Source organism: Chaetodon auriga, chromosome 16 (genome assembly GCF_051107435.1).
Source record: "Chaetodon auriga isolate fChaAug3 chromosome 16, fChaAug3.hap1, whole genome shotgun sequence".
Lineage (NCBI taxonomy): Eukaryota > Metazoa > Chordata > Actinopteri > Chaetodontiformes > Chaetodontidae > Chaetodon > Chaetodon auriga.
Window position 1 is genome coordinate 13,138,419 of NC_135089.1, and position 17,687 is coordinate 13,156,105.

The 17,687-nt window shown below is 41.9% G+C and overlaps 1 protein-coding gene across 2 annotated transcripts in view; it reads right to left on the reverse strand.

Moving 5' to 3' along the window:
• LOC143334675 (voltage-dependent T-type calcium channel subunit alpha-1I-like) overlaps window positions 1-17,687 on the reverse strand; it is a 142,928-nt gene that overhangs the window by 93,876 nt on the left and 31,365 nt on the right. For both annotated transcript variants that reach the window (XM_076753577.1, XM_076753575.1), the window contains exon 2: window positions 9,234-9,498. In XM_076753577.1, the coding sequence (XP_076609692.1) occupies window positions 9,234-9,481 (248 nt within the window). In that variant the 5' untranslated portion in view covers window positions 9,482-9,498. The remainder of the gene's footprint in view (window positions 1-9,233; window positions 9,499-17,687) is intronic.

Consider the following 17,687-nt stretch of genomic DNA (forward strand, 5'->3'; position numbering starts at 1 on the left):
ATTAAACACCTGTAGCCGTCACACGGACGCAGCAACAATGCCACTGTCTCCAAATCAAGAATAAGTACTTTTATGCACGTGGCACAGCAGCAGATGACTTCATTAACTATTTATTAGGAACAGTGTGAAATTGTTTGGGTGGGGACGGGGGCTGAATCTTACTGTATGTTTCATTTTAATCTGATTTCATTTATTTTAAAAAGTCCGCCTAAGCCTCATTAATAATTTCTGTTGACCCCCCCCCCCCGGCAAAAAAACTACCCACTCAACATCTTAACACAATGTATTTACAGCACGGCAACTATAACAAAATGGTTAAACTGCAGCCGCTCTATCTTTTAATGTACACCCTATAAATAAATGGTTATTGCAGCCACTGAATGCGTGAACCAGGCACAGGCTCCAGCTCTCTGGCTGCTGAAGGGCTTGAGAATCGCAATGCTTCTGCACTTCCTGACTGCACCTCAAATTACTACAGCTTGGACATAACTATATATTAGCTCAGATGATGCGATAGCCTGTACGCATGCATGCATGAAATCTGATCAGACTGTCGGTCATATATTTAAACCAATCACACAATGACCAGTTGCAAGTCAAGGCTTGTTGTAGATGTTTCATTTGGGCAGCTGTTCAAAAAGAGCATATAGTTAAATCACTCAGCATTGATAGATGATTATTTAAACATAATTCTCTTTCACTGAAGAGTCCAATTCTTGACTAAAGTCTCGCAAAGGTCTGTTTCTAACTTGACAGGCAGCTTGTCAGTCATCATCGCCTCATTTCAGGCTCTTTATTTTGTTCACTCTAACGTTCTTCAATCATGTGCCCATATTTTTTGAGGAAAACTGTATTTGAAAATTTCACATCTGTTCAGGGGAGTTTTTGGGAGGTCGGAAGCAAAGAACAGACTCACTGCAGTGCAGAATGACTCATACAATTTATACAGCACTTTGTGGATAATAGATGAGAAATAGCAAACTACAAAGCACTCACTTGGATAAAATGTACCCTGCAGTTAGTGGTGATGGAGCCATTAAATGACTTATTAAATTCTCTCAAGAGTCCCAGTTTGTGTAAAGCAATACATTTGAGTTGAGCTGACATAAAAAGGAAGACATGATTCTTTTATAAGTTAAAAAATAAGGAAGCAAGAATGTGATGATGACAGGCGGAAAACAAAAAGAGAGAAATAAAGCACATTTGTATGTGCGTGACAGCTTATATTTGAGTGTGTGAGCATGTGCATGTGCATGTGCTTTTCTGTTTGTGCACCTTTGACATTTATCTGTGCGGTTTATCCAAAAGCAATCTGCCCTGCTGCTACTGAGTTCAGACAAATAGGCGCTGCTGTCTAAAGTATTGCTGCAATATAGAAAACACCATATAGCATAACACAATGGCAATGCAGTAGGTGGATAATGTCAGTCAGCCGTCTGAATGTAATTCTCTTCTAAGAATGTGACATTGAACTAATCCATAACCCAATTATGGCTGCTACTCAAGAATAGTGTCTGCATAATCCGTAATCCAGCAGCGGTGGATCATGATAACAGCACACACACACTGAGGCACATTTGTATACATGGGTTGATGCATGTACATAGTATGTGGACATAGAGTACACATACAGCATGACTTTGGCAAAAGCATTTAACACATGTAAATCATCATACACCCAGATTCACTGCTACAGTGAAAATTCACAGATATAAGGCCCATCCATGCCATAGGCTAATGGTACCTGGAGGTTGATACATACACACCAACACATTTCATAAATAGCATTCCGGGCAAATCTAAATTGTGGATAAGCGAGTCAAAGCCACAGTGGTTTCTAATTTACCATTTCCATGATGGGTGCAGAGCTGCAGATGGTTGTGAGACTGTTCACAAACACACTGCATGTCAGTGAAGAAGAAGTGAACTTGGAGTTTACGTTTTATGGTAAATTCACATGACATCATATTAGTTCTGCGGAAAATCTTCTGAGGAAGGCTGGTTAGGAAATTTTCACTCCTGCTTCCCTTGAACGGTTTTCAAAGAGCGCGATTTCCATTCTTGGAAAATGATTGCATTTGTTCTGTGAAACTCCAGCGTCCTTTACAGCACAAGGGAATGGAGTAAACAAAATGAGATGAGTAACACAATGTAGCATTACTCATAGTGTTTTAGTATTCCCCTTTATCTTCTAACGTTTACAAACTGTGAAGTTCAAGCCTCCATAGTATAAAAAGCACATGTTCAGTGCAATCTAACTACTATGAAAGAGTAATGCATGTGAAAGAGGTCACACAGAGTGTCTATGCACTGAGGCTTGGTACTACAGTAGTCATTAGAGTCACTTTAAGCCCTTCATCTCTTCTCCACTGTTCCCCTCTCATCTCGTCTTCCTCTCTCACAGTACAGACACTAATGGAGTTTGGACTAGACCTGAGGGACGGGGGGGTGGGGTATATAAGGAGGGAGGCGTGATGTGAGAGTGTGAATCATTGGAATCAGTATTGGTACTCGTATCAAATTAAAAAAAATTCATTTAGCAATTTATTTTGGAAGCATGAGCATTAGTATTCTAATAAGTTTCCTTTATCCTTAACAGAGGATTGTCTCATTAATGTCTGCCCTTCTGATAAAATGGAGACCTTCTGCAGGGTAAAAGGACAACAGTTCATACTGGCAGAGTCTCATTAAAACAAGTGTAACACTCACATTATGGCACAAGATGAAGGCATAGATGTAAATTTGAGAAGAGGCAACATCTGAAAGAAGGGGGGGCTGATGCATAGAGGGAGTGATTTAATTTGCGTGTGAGAACAAAATAGAAAGCAAAAACAGAAGAAATGACAGAAAACAGACAGGAGAACAAGCATAGGATAAGGGAAAGACAGTGTCGCCGCGAATTAAAGACAGACTTTTGATGTTTTTTAATTAAATTTCTGTCAAAACAAGTGGAACAACCATTCAACATGTACACACACGCGCACATCCATCAAGTGGCACACCTCACAGCAAAGTGTCATTACAAAAGAAAAGACATCAATCTACCATGTAGCCCCACAGCAACTTTTCCTAACAGATCCACAGAAGGCAGAAGGACGTGAAGCAAAAGTTGAGAGAAGGAAAAATAAGGAGAAAACCGCAGAAAGAGAGAGTGAGAAGGTGAGAGAGAGTAGGTGAAGTGTCCCAGGTGTGCGCTCTATCCTCAGCAGTAGTTAAGAGCAAGGCACAGCAACGCCTCAGCCATCCGTCACCATGGAGATAACAAGCTGTCAGGGCCAGAGAGGATCATGGGCCACTGAGGCCGGTCACTCTGCTTGAACACCACCGGAGCCAATCAGAGAAGAAGGGGAGACGGTGAGATAATGTGAAGAGAAGGATAGATACTGGCATCAAGCTCTTCACTGGAAAAAGGAGAGGGGGGAAAAAAAAGGAGGAGAAACCAAGAGCACATAATTGACAAAAGGTGGAGGTGGAGGGGTTGAAGAGAGAGGTGCGAAACATGTGAGAGTGGCAAGACAGAGCTAATTTCAGCGGCAGAAAAAAGAAATGGAGAAGGAGTCAGAAAATGCAGTGAATGCATGCAACTGTAATGATGTTTAGATGGGGGAAAGACAAAGGATGGCGCCCAGAGCCATACATCAGTCAATGCTATTCATCTAAACAACTCATATACACATGCCAGCACATTTCCCTCCTGAAATGCTGTACACTGCAAGTAATTACCCTGCATTTCCACTTTGAAAATGCGGCTTAAAAATGCCTCTATACATGTGTGAACTTTCCAATTAGAACTACAGTTTAGGAGTCTGTGTGCAAGCAGTGCAGAAAAAGCACAGCAGCAGAGGAAGTCCTGAACAAAACACAACGTTTAACAGACCACAATGCAATGGAAACAATTTCAGAAGAAGAGATTATTGATCTTTCATATGCACATATGACAAGATAAAACTAAAATATTCCAAAGCTGCAGGCCGACATGGACGTCACATAAACCTCCACAGACGATATTGTACTTTCAAGCAATCCTGCATGTGACACTTAATAAGTAGATGGAAAACTGCTTCTAGCACAAGTGACTGCTGACAGGTCAGCTTTCACTGAATGTAGTTAATTGTGGTACCTGAGGTATAATGAAGTATGAGTGACCTGACATGTTCTCATCTTGATCTGTAGAATAAAGCACTGATGAGAGATAATCTCCACCAGACACAATGCAACAGACGGGCTGCAGTCTGTGCAGCCAGAATTACAGTTTTTCCATTTGACCAGATGAAAGCCATGACTGCTATTCACTTGTAAAATTGTCCTCAGCTTAAAGTAACATAAAATGAAATTCCTCAAGTAAAGTACCTCAAAATTGTACTTATGTATGGCGCCTGGCTAAATGTACTATCCACCAGTCTGTCAGTGTGTGCATATGGGTGTATATATGTACCAGAATACAGCGGAAGACAAATGTGTGCCCTTCAATGCCCCACAATGGATGCATCAAAGGTGAGTGGGACTGTGCTGGCATGCACATCTGATCTGCTATCAGTCTTGACAGGTGTGCAATAACAGCTGCTACAGCATCTCTGTAAGTCAGTATAAAGCGGCGCAGAGCAGAGAGCAGACCTTTGATTTAAATTGAGAGAAAATGTCCAAATAAATATACAGATAGAAAACAGGAAAATGACCCTGGAGGGCAGATTTAACACTTGAAAAGTGTCTGGCACGACTGCGGGGCACACATACTGTAGTGGTTAGGTACACGTGTATGTCAACACAGATATCTGACTATAACAAAAAGTGAGCGGGGAAGCAAAGCGGAAGGTGTAAGGGAGGGAGAGGAGGAGGGAAATCAGTGAAACGGGGGAAGAAAATGATTAATAAACAAAGAAGGGAGACGGTTTGGCAATTAACTGAACTTAGTTGTAAGAGGATGGTCATGAAATCAAATAAACTTCATATCAGAGATCGGTATCAACATACTTGAAAAATGGAAACGGAGGCGAGATTATTAAAATGGGTTTGAGAACAATGAGACAGAAGGATTCGGGTTTATCTATGTTGTCTGGTATGTATAGAGTGTGAGTGTGCACTCTGCAGAGCAAGAACAATAGGGAGAGGGAGAAGAAGCGTGTGGGGTGCAATATAGAGAGGTGCTCCAGGTGCTCTGCTGCAGGCAAGCGTGGGAGAGCAGTGTGTGTGTGTGTGTGTGTGTGTGTGTGTGTGTGTGTGTGTGTGCGTGAGTGTGTGTCACTGAATGCCTCTCACATGCTTCGGTGTGGTGAACAGGTTTATTGATCTACAAAGAGACGGCGAAGCAACCACACACACATCTAGACAAAATTCACTTTAGACGCACTGCGCTGAGCACGAGCAAAACACAATCTGATGACGGTGAAATGAGGCTTAGCTTGTCATCGCATCGCTATGGTATGGCAGCATGCTGTTTCATCATCAGAGTTTCCAAAAATGTACTGCACTCATTTTTGGACAGCACATTAGCTATCCAACATATCTATATATACCACACTGTCTACTTCAGTGCGATCAATACACACACACACTCTCACAAACGGGTACAAATAGTTGCTCCTGTGCACCAAACATCAGACACCAAACTCTTGTTCCAGTTTAAGTCCCACACACACACAATAGATGCAAACACACATCCTCCTGGTCCTCCACAAGTAAAGGCACAGAGCCTGTGAATATATTGCCATCCCACACACACACAAGGGCGCACACACACACACACACACACACACACACACACACAAGGGCACACAAACACTCCTTCTGCTAACTTCAAAACTGGCTAAACTAACGCTGCCACAGTAGGCAAACTTAACACTTTACTAACTAGCATCATGACCAATGTGTGTGTGTGTTTGTGTGTTTGTGTGTGTGCTTTTGTGGCTCTCCAGCTGATTCCATGACAGGAAAATCACCTCGACCACTTAGTTCAAAACCATCTCACACACATGCACTCAGACACACAAAATCTTTTTCACCTTTCTCACACACTTATTTTTTTCTTACACCTTTTCTCTCTCACAAACACACATGCACACACACACAGGTGGGTCTCACTGTTTGACACTTTCTGCCACCGCGGGTGTCCAGCACCCAGTGAGCTGCAACAGAATCTCAGGCGATGTGAAATAAGATTTGGAGTGTGTGTGTGTGTGTGTGTGTGTGTGTGTGTGTGTGTGTGTGTGTGTGTGTGTGTGTGTGTGTGTGTGTGTGCAGCGTGTGCGTGTAAGTGGCGGCGTGTTTGTACTCTGTGGCGTGGGGACCAGCTGATAGTAGTGGAGCTGAGCCACTAGAAAGCATTATAAAATCCTTGTGAAACCCTTTTTTCCTCCAAACATCAGAGATGGAGTCTGAAAGGCAAACAGAAAGTCTTGCTGTCCAGTTTTGTCCATCAGACTGTCTACACTCTACATCTGTCATCTGGATTTTCTGGCTACCCATTTGTTATACAGTCTCTCCTCACTTGAGTATAAGTACAACTCCTAACTTACATGACGTTTCATGGGCTTTTGCCACAATACTTCACTAGTTTTCAGCCAGAAAAATCTGTCTCTGTGTGAATATTTTTGCTCAAAATCGATTGATTTCACAGCCTCTACCTGACCTTCATCAATCATTCCGTCTCATTTCTTTTCATGTTTCACTGGAAGCTGTCTAGGTCTACTATTCAGTGTTTAAAACCTTGACCACTTCATAACCCTCACCTAAGACAGACATTAAAAGCTTAGAAAAATTGAACTACACCAAAGTGTTGAGTGACATTTTTTACATTAATATGAAAAAAGTATTTTGCAGGCCGAGTGAAAATGTGAATGTCTGTGAACGCATACATGTAGCATTTCATTTAAAAAAAAAATCCTAAATCCTCGCTACTTCTATTGAGGTAGTTATTGCAGTTTTAAGGAGTGGTGAAAAGCCAAAGTCTTCCATGATTAGTTTAATTATGTAAAAGTTCTAATTACTGTCAAAGTATATTCATAAACAATTCCTGCAGTTATGAGGAGGGAGATAAACCCTGCCATCTTTAAGAAGCTGAACTCATTAGGAGAAATAGTCTGCTTGCTACCACACACTTTGTGTGATGATCCGCAGTTTCCCCTCCTTTTCCCCCTTTGTGTCTTATGCTTCCCTTCTCCCTCTGTCTCCTGCCTGTCTCTCCTGTGTCTGTCTGGTGTCAGTGTGTCTCCCTGCAGGGGTGTGGCTGACAGGTTGGGCTTGGTCTCCTCTCCCTGATCCCAGCTGCACTTGATCACACAATCATTCAATCTGCCTCCACAGTACATGAGTCTCTCCTCTCCACTATTTGTCAAATCGTCCGTTCATCTTTGCAGTGCCCCCCTCCTCATCAAGACCTCCCCAAACTCTTCTTGTCTGTCTTTGCTGGCACCTGATATAAGTGACCATTAAAGACGTTAAACCTTAAACCTAACTCTGCTGCCTACATGTTAGCCAGCTATCAGCTAGCTAGCCCCCGTCCATTCCGACAGCCCGCCCATGGGTCATGGGAACATTTCTTGTTGTTTATTTGTCTTCCCTTCTATTGACACAAATACTACATTCACGTTTATACTATTATCATACGCCATTAGAAAGCTAAGATTCACATAAATGGATTGATGCAAACCACTTCAAGATACAATCACAACAGGAGGCATCGAGGTATTTAATCTATTATGTCTCTCCGTGATCCACAGATCAAGAACACTCTGAAAAAAATGGTTTGGTAATGTTGACGAAGGGCCTGATGATCCACTGCAGTAAAATGTTTGGTCCAAAAAAAGATAATAATCCACAAAAAGATGTTTTCTCGTTACAAATTAGCAATCAATGTGTTCATCTTCCGCTAGTCTTCTGTGTTTTCCCTGTTACAACTTCCAGAAACAAATACACACAGCCACTCTCATTTCGCCAGTTACTCTGTGGAGTCTCAGGTTTCAAATGACACCTCACTTGACCAATCACGATCTGCTACATGATAGCAACCAACAGAAGAATTGAGCAGGAGGGCCTCCTTCTCTTTTTTTGTGTAAAGATTGAGCCAATCACAGCCAATTTAGACATTTCAAATAATCAATGAAATTTTGAACTCACCGATATGCTGACATCAATGTCACTGTTTTTTTTTGTTTTGTTTATGGCCCTAGGTGTCCCATCTCTGTGTCATGCACAGAGGTATGCCTATCAAAGAGTTCTAAAGGTTTGTATGATGAATTTCATTTGGTCTAACTTTTGCAATTTTGCACAAGCACTCACACACACACACCTCTATATATGTTAGATTTCCATCATTTTTGGGGACAGTGTGACTATGTAAACAGATTTATGTCCCCACAACATGAGTAATACAAGGCCACACATATACATACGCACGCACAAATGCACGCACACACAAAAAAAGTCATTCGTGCAGCAGTGCGGCAGCCAGCCCACTGTGGTCTTGTCTGTCCCTAATGTGAAAGGATCATCCTTAGTCCCACTGTCACTGTCAGTGTAGTCAGCAAACAGACAGTTGCTTGTTTTGGCCGTAAAGTAAAACCACACACAGAGACACACACATGCAAGCACACACAAGCACACACAAGCGCACACAAGCGCACACATCCAAATGTACACATTCCATTGTTCAAGCAGTGCAATGCTGATTACTGCAGTTGGGGTTGTATAAGGATGTCAAACACACTTACTTTGAGGAGATTCTGGGATGTCTGCTGTGCTGGGCCAACAAATCCACAAGATAAAGGAGTGAGGGCAGATGGGAGGATGGTCAGAGTCAAGATGGATGAAAATGTATCAAAAGAACACAAAACAGACAAAAGACAGAAAAAAAAAATCACCAAAAAGATAAATTGTGACTGCAAACGTGGGTGACGCATAAGCAGAAAAAAGGCTCTAAAAAAAGAGGGACTGGATACAGAAGGGAGGAGGGAAGCACCAGTGTTGGATGAGGAGATGAAAGGGTGGAGGAGTGAGAGGGACTAAATGCCGCATGAAAGGTGTGCCAATGAACAGACAAGGTTAAAACGGCGAGAGCAGATGTTTTAAACAGATACCATACAAAGTGCATTTCATGAGGACAGCTTCATCTTTGAAACTGAACATGCACTTGGAGGTGACATGCCGACAGTTAGATTAAAATGATGAAGGTTCAGTGATAAAGTAAAGGTTATCTTAAAGGTTAAAGGGACCACTTCCACCGGTGAATGAAAGGATATGGGCTGGAGACCATACGGATGCACCAGTTGCGAGGACAGGTGGTCTGCTTAAGGCAGAAGAAGACCACAGGCGCCAGGTCTGGGAAGGGCACCACAAGGGTGCTTAGGTCACTGCCGATACTGTCATCATCCCCTGGACCCACTTCCTCGATGATGTCATCAGCGTGCGTCGAACCGTACTCCTCACTCTGCCCTGGCCCTGCTGAGGAGATGCTCCCCAGCGGCACAGGACACTCCTCGCTCGTCATGGCAACCCAGCCGCAATCTGCAAGACAATGTGAGTTGACACTGGGATTAGAGGGAATGAAATGATTATAACATTGTTTGACGCATTCCGGATCTTTAAGAGACTGTAGATTAAAGAACGCTTGCCTTGATTTAATTAACATGCAGTATTTGGACTGCAGTAAATAAATATTAATTTAATGTGTTTATTTCATGAAAGTTTGATTGGACAAGCAGGCTGTTGGCTTTGCGCTCGCTCCCATAGACCATAAAATCTCCTCCATGTCAGAACATCAGCTCACCACTCACAGATATTTAAAGCTTGTTGTTTTCCAGCCCCGAAGGCCCATTAGTCTCTTGCTGTCTCTTTGCCCCACGAAATCAAACGCTCTTATCGTAAACTCACTTGTCTGCATAACAGAACGCACTGCTCACTGATAACAATCACCTCTTAGAATCAAGCAAACACAGAGGGGTACTACAGCAGAGAATAAATCAATGTCAACAGTCATTGCACATTCATTGACGATTCATTTAGTCCCATCACAGTGTTGTGGGAGAGGAAATGGCTTTCCATCTCCTACCACTTAGCTCATGAATGGATTCACTTTTATCTGTGAATACAAGACACGTAAGCACGCACACAGACACACGTGCACAACGCAGCTGTTGTGAATAACATTTTTTGGGCTCTGGAACTTCAGTAGTAATCAACAGCGAATATTCGAAGCTTCTGAGCATGACTCAGGAAGACGTTTCATCTTCAGCCAGGCATTAATTTTTAAAGATTCTGTTATTCTATAGTAGTATTGTTTGGACTGTTATCTGTATTGAATAAAAATATATATTTCAAAAGGTTTGTTTTTATGCATCAGGGTTTCTGTTCCAAAAAAATAAAATAAAATAAAATACTGCCCGTCCATGTGTCCTGGAAGATTTCAATGTTATGGACAAATGGGAGAAATTCTGTCAAATATTATCTATGGACCCTATTTTCCCATGTTTTTGTCTCTAAGTAACTAATGGGGACAACAATTTTTGAAATTGGTCCAGTATTGAGTGAGAGCGCTGCAGCCAGCAGCCACAAAATGGGCTGCAGTGTAATCCCTTCAGGTGTTTGCACACCCTCAACGCACATCCACTAAAAGTGCTTGTTTTTGCCACTGACAGGCTCAGGATGTTATTTTAAGTGTCTGACTGCGTTATGGAAAGGATCCATCCGAGTCAGACCTTTTTGATAAAGAGTACATCGCTCTCACCAAAGCCATCAGAAACAGGACTTTTATCATCGTAAAACAGTTTATTGAAAACTCAACAGAAGCAAAATAAAAGTCACAAAAACCATTTTGGTTAATTTTTCCACTGAATGACCAAATCTGGTTTGCTCAAAATAACCCCTTAATTCACAAAGTTCGATGTGAAAAATAGGAGGGGGAATGACAGAAACAGCAGGGGGAAACAGCCGGTAGAGCCCGAATATTTTCACATCTAACGGGAGAATTTTTTTTCATTCTACATTATGACTGCAGAGATTTAAATATGTCAGACTTCAACAGATTTTCCTGTGAAAAAAATGGTAATTACCGAACACCAGAAACTCTTATCATGGATAAGTTATAGACCTACAGTACATAAATGCTGATCATAAAGGCTTTGAATTTAAAAAAGCAAAGAAAAAAAACCCTGAATTGAAAACCAAATACCTACCAAACAAATTAATATCTGAATAGTTGAGTGTTCGCTTTCAGTTCTAGTTCACAAAAAGTGTTTTTGCTTGATCCAGTGTGCAATTTTACACATACCTTTACATCAAATGCTGACAACAGAGAACACAATGTTGCATTTAATTTGGCTTTCAGTGCTCCAGCTCATGTAAAAAAAAAAAAAAAGCCAGATATTGGCACGAGTTACTGTTGGCAAGGAAGTCCACATGTTGTGTTAAGGATTTGAAGGCAAACAGAGAAATAATTTAAGAGGGAAAAAATGGAGCAAAGAAAGACAGAATGACAGAAACTTTGTTCTTTTGGCTCAGCCAGCCTTCACGTGCATCCACCCGGTGCGCCAGATAGCAAGTCAACCATAAGCAGCCGGAGCCTAAGTGAATGCATCATAACATATTGGTCTGTTGGTAGTCCTCTTGCTCTTAACTGGCAGCCAAAGGAGGCAGCCAACAAGAGGCAAGGAGCCAAGCAAAGGCAGGACATGTGCATAGCTCGACATATGGTATGCAGAATTTTGCACACACACACAGAGGGAGAGAGAGAGAGAGAGAGAGAGAGAGAGAGAGCGAGTCATGGATAAGATATTATTGTTTGACAGTACTTGCTTGCACTAATGCACAGAAGTAAGATTAGGAGGATATTGAAGACAGCTGCATGATTATTTTAAGCTGCATGATCATGTGTGAACGTTCGTATTTACTATCACTCATATGATAATTGCATATGGCCGTCTGTGCTCGGAACACCAACAGATAAGTACAAACATGCTTGCGTAGGTGTGGATCCCTTTGTGTGTGTGCATAAGTAAATGTGTTTGTTCACACTAAATCCTACAGTAGGATTAATTGGCAGTGGGAGAGCAGACTTTGTTTTTATAAGATAATGATATTAAAGGCTATTCATTACAAGCTATGAAAATAGGACAGAGATGACTTAGTAGCCGGTATTTCTCACAGCTCCAAAAGATAATCCGCTGACGAGATGTTAAAAGCAGGTGGAGATATCAAAAACATTAGAGAGGGGAAAGTCACGCTCAGTGACGAAACTGACATGTTGGTGCTCTCTCTCTCTCTGCCTAATAATCATCCGTTAATATGCCTGTGTATCCATTTATGATCCCAGTACAAAAACCAGGCTATTGTTTTGCTTCTCCAAAACTGGCCTTTTAAATTAGCTTTACCATGGCAACAGTTGCTTCCTGTGGAGGCAGGAAGTTTATTCTTACTCTGCTGTGTTTTATTTCCCATGACAAAGCTTCTTAGAGAGACCCTGCAGCTATTACCGGCGACTACAATTAAGCAGGAGACAGCTTTGCAGAAATGGTTGGAAGGAGTGTGTGTGTGTGTGTGTGTGTGTGTTTGGATATACATGTGTGTTTGTGGTAAAGACAGTGAAAAAAAAAATGGCATTACTCGCAAATTTGTTTGAGTTTTGAATTTATTTCATCTAACTTTTCTGCGCCATAATACGGCTGCACCTTTACTCCGACTGTCCTTTCACAGTGTTCCTGCATGCTGGGAAAGCTTCCTCTCAATGTGTTTATTGGGTATAATGATGACGATTGATGGATGCATGTGTGTGACACAGGGAAACTGACTGAGAGAGAGAGAGAGACTGCGCATGAGGCCCTCGGTGCTGTGCTAGTGCTGATACACACACACACAAACAGACAAATTCTCACTTTCTCAACATACACACTCTCACACATTATCACCCTTAATTGGGGTAGCGGATATACAGTCACCCATTTAGCTGCACTATGAGCTAAAGGCTGTGATGAGCCATGGAAAAACTTGCTTTCCCCCTCCCACACACACTCACTGCGACAGTCTGAGACAGACACAGGAAGAGGCTGGATGGAAAACAACAGCGAAAACATACTGTGGATCCATGAGGGGTTTTGGCAACACATTCTTCATTTCAGTCATTTCGTACTGCCAATTTGAATATAAAAAAGCAGTGAAAAGCTGTATCTTCAGCCCTTGCTGGGTGTTTACACTGAGATCAAAAATGGGATGTATAATACCTAAGGGACACATGACTAAAATTCTCAATGAGTCACTGAAACAGCTCAAAAGTGAAGGCTCAAAATAAGGAATTGGAGGCTTAAGACAAGAAATGACACGAGCTTCCAGTGCTCTAAAATCAGTTATGAATGCCTGTGAGCTATGCATGTTGAGTGTAGCCTCGGTAACACTTGTAATGTAAAGTACATTACAAGTGTTCCACACAAATAGGGATGTTACATGTGCAGTAAAGCTTAACTCAGTCCTTTGTGCATGACTGTATGTCCTATTGTAGTGCATCCATGGTGTTGTTTCAGCTAGCTGTATTTAAAATGTCACTGGCTGAGCAGGCGGAATGAATGTGCATATATTGGTACTGTCATATGAGCACGACACCTTTTGCACAGAGGATCTATGACGCGTAGCAGCAGCTAAAGCACAGGAGTGAATAACAAAATAAACAATGGCTGAATTCCATTTAGCTCCTTCAGGGTCCATCTAGTGTGCATGCCGGCTCACTGACACACTGTATGGGCCTCCTATAGATGGGCTTCCTGTTTACAAGCAAGGATGCACGAGCAGCAGGCAGGCCAAAAACCCCTTTGCCACAGTATCATGATATGAACATGTTCAGTATTTAGAAATAAAGCAGCTTGTTGGAAACCAGTAAAGTTGGTGTTAATAGGTAACAATGTGGACGTGGCACACCTTATTTCCAAAACATTATCTTTTTTAACCACATGCCACACTTTGATCCATATCTGTTTGGTCTTCCTAGCTAGTGACTCATATCCCTGAATGAAACAGCAGCTATTACACTGCAGCAAAAACACAGAAGTCTCCAACATTAGCATAAATAAGATAATGTTAGCGTTTATGAATTTTCTGCTGTTTACCTGCTGCATAGATTAAAAGTACAGAACCTCCATCATTCTGGGTATTACATTTGTAACACAGGCATGTATGAAAATCCTGCTGCTTCCTCAAAATATACGCTTGACAATAGACAGGATTTAATAAGCATTATTTTTCCACACACGGGATCATGAAAAGAGACTTTTCCCCTTTTCACCTTAAAGCTATACAATGCATTTTCAAGCCACAGTTATCAGATCAGTCTGACACCTCCATCAGCTGGAACCAGGTCACACACTGAGACTGTACACACACTTTAAACTGATAACCAAAGCATTGATCACAAATGATTGCACAATTCATTTATCTGCCATAAACACGCTGTACAAATGTGGGCTGTCTTACCCTAAAACTGGGATTTCTTCTTCACCAGGTTCTGTGCAAAACTACCCACCACCTTCCAGTACTTGGCACCATATGGGATCTGACCAGACTGCTAGATACGCTAGATACCAATCGCTTATACTGCACCCTGAGGGTAAAGGGAGGTTACCCGCTTCACACATTGGACATTTTTTATTTGACATTCGTGGTCAAGACAGTGACATCACAATGTTTCAAGCAACATACATGCAAACATTGAAAGCACAAAAGCAAAACATAGAGATTAACTCAGAGGATCATATGCCTCAGAACGCCACCAAAAACTTCCCCATAAGTTTAAATGGCCTCATTGGGATCATCTTCAGAAGGCAGCCCAAGTTTACAGCTAGAAAAATTGGGACATGAGGGAAAGAAGTGATAGGCCTACTTATTTGACATATTGCAGTACATAATCCTCAGTTTCTCCAGGAAAAAAGCCATTAAACATGTCTCCCTGTAATGTTGCATTATGAGCTTCAGAAGTTATAAAGATTGGTGCGGAAAGTTGCAGGAGAAGATGAGACTTTTCTTCTTTTTCTTCAGCAAAGATACAGCTAGGATGGAAGTGTGCATGATGTGTACGGTACGATGGCGTGTCTGTCGGTGCGTGCGTGTGTGCGTGTGTGCATGCATCTGTGTGTCAGGTGATTTGGGACAATGCTGAGCCCAGCACAGCACTCGCAGACAGCCAGGGATCTGACTGTCACACCAACTTAACACAGCACCAGGTCTTAACGTTTCTTAAATTCCTTCTCTCACTGTGTCAAAACACAGTGACGGAAACACAATATTATCACTCAGGAACACTCGCACGTGTGCGCGCACAGTTGTGTGTGATTGGGATGAATAATGAGCAAGAACACTGGGCATATGAGAAAAACACGGGGCAGATCCCTAATGGTTGGTACTGTCCCAGGTGTGGGTGTATGTGTGTGCGTGTGTGTCAGAAGAAACATAATGCACCATTGCACCATCCAGACAGTGGCTAATGCTATTAGAATCACATCATGGCAAGGATCCCTTGAGAACACAACTTAGGCTGCACACCCCATGCACAAACACGACACACACACACCCTTACGACAGACACACACACTCCCTGTCGCGGCAGCTATGTCAGGCAATGCTTCATCCTCTGACCTGAGACAAACCAGTTTTGACACTTAATGCTGAGTGATCAAAACAACACATTACTTTGTTACTGAGACTATCAATACATTCAATGAGAGGGTGTAATGTGTTTATAAAGCAGGCACTGACGGGGCAGCCAACTCTGAATAAGACGACTGGCTTTTTGACAGCGCTATAAAATAGTTTTCGAAAATGTGATAAATGGGACTCTCGCACGATGGAGAAGAACACAATTCCTACTCTGCAACTTTACCTTGGCAAATAAACCTTAATATGTCTAGTTTAGTGCCATTATAATATTTAAATATGTCAGCATAAATGGACTTTCGAGCACGATGAAACACTTTTATTGCACGGTCTAAATGGGGTTTGATAAACTGTACAGGACAGCTCAAAATAATCTCCGCCTTGCAGTCGAAGTTTATTGTTCATTATTTATTCTGTATCATTGTTTTCGTTTCAGTTGTGTCACTTCCTCTACATTACAGCCTGGCTTCACAACACTTCATGATAATGACCCATGTGCTTTACTTAGAATAACCCCTAAGAGATCTAAAGAGGAAGGGGGGGAAAAAAAGCAAAACTAAATCAGTGTAACTGTCTGGCTCAGCCATTGTTGCTGGCGCAGGGCACCTAGAATATTTCTCCCGAGAAAGTAAAGGAGGCGGAGAACATGCCGCATCGACTCTATCTGTGACAGGCTGTCAGAGGGCAGCATGCATGGGCTTCAGTCATTTAAAAGCTTTGTGGTTTGTCCGATTTTGGCTCCAGTCTGAGTGTGACAGGCAGCATCCACAGCACAGACAGAGCTAACATTCAATTTGCTGGTGGATTTGAGCAACAAATGAGACTGAACTGTTAAAAAAAAAAGCATGTTTAAAGAAGGTTTTAAAATATTTTATGGAGTTTCACTGGATTTTGTTTGAAATCTACAGACTTGAATGAGCGAAGCTGAGCCCTCCAGAACCTTCACCGACTCATGGGGGAAGAAAGATGAAGGAAACGTCTGGGAAAGGTCTCTCTGAACTGAGCAGTGCCAACGTCACTTTGCTTTATGTAACAAGATAAAACAAGTGATCCATGCCCTGCTGTACCAAACATTATGCTCCGAGAATTAGGTCTAAATTAGGTATTAAACTTGCTTTTAATAATGGATTTTACTCCAGAGGTGTGCACCAGTTCTACACAGGTTAGTGAATCCAGTAACCACATTATTGTATTGCATGTTTTTCATTTGTCAGATTCAGTGTTCTGTGCTTGGTAGTTTAAATTTTCACCCTGAAATGGGTGAAAATATCCACAACCACTGCAGTGAGATGGGTTGTTAACCTGCAGCCACAGCCAGAGGACACTTAATGGTATTTCATTTGGTAGGTGACATATGGGTGTCAGTCCCATCTCCTGCTTCCAGCAGTATTATCCTGACTCGGCAGAATAGCCAGATTGGCCCAGGCATTTGTTATGGATCACAGATCAGCCGAGTGGGCAGATTTACCCCTAACAGACATATGCTCTGTGAAAATAACACATCATCGGTCCACACTGAAATCATAGCTTATCGCATTTTTGAATTCAACAGATGTAATTCTGATATATGGATGTATGAAATAAAATAAACCTCTATTACCACCACCCTGGTTGCTGAAATAAGATGCTTTAAGTCATATTTTTATCCTGACACTGAATCAAACGACTAAAGGTTGGGTGCTGTGCACCAGACTCAATGCAGCGATCAGCCGTTTTAAGCTCATGACCAACATCACCAAATGACTCCACTTCACATAAAATCTTTTGCAGCTCCCCCTGGCACAGAAGTTAATGCAAAAGTCAAACATTTAGCAAAAGAAAGAGCTGAAGTCTTTATCTCTTCATGCAGTTAGAGCACACTGCCCATGCCCTCGCGCTTTCATGTGTCAACAGTGCGTAAACATCCCTTCAGTCAAAAGCAAGTTGACTTTCTTAAAAGTTTGGAATGGAAATGACAGCTCTCCGTCAGAATATAGAGTTTTTGGTCTTCACGACGTTTTGATGCGAAGAATGGTTGAAAGATTTGATTGTTCTTTAATCTTACATCTTCCCTTTGGAATTTTAAA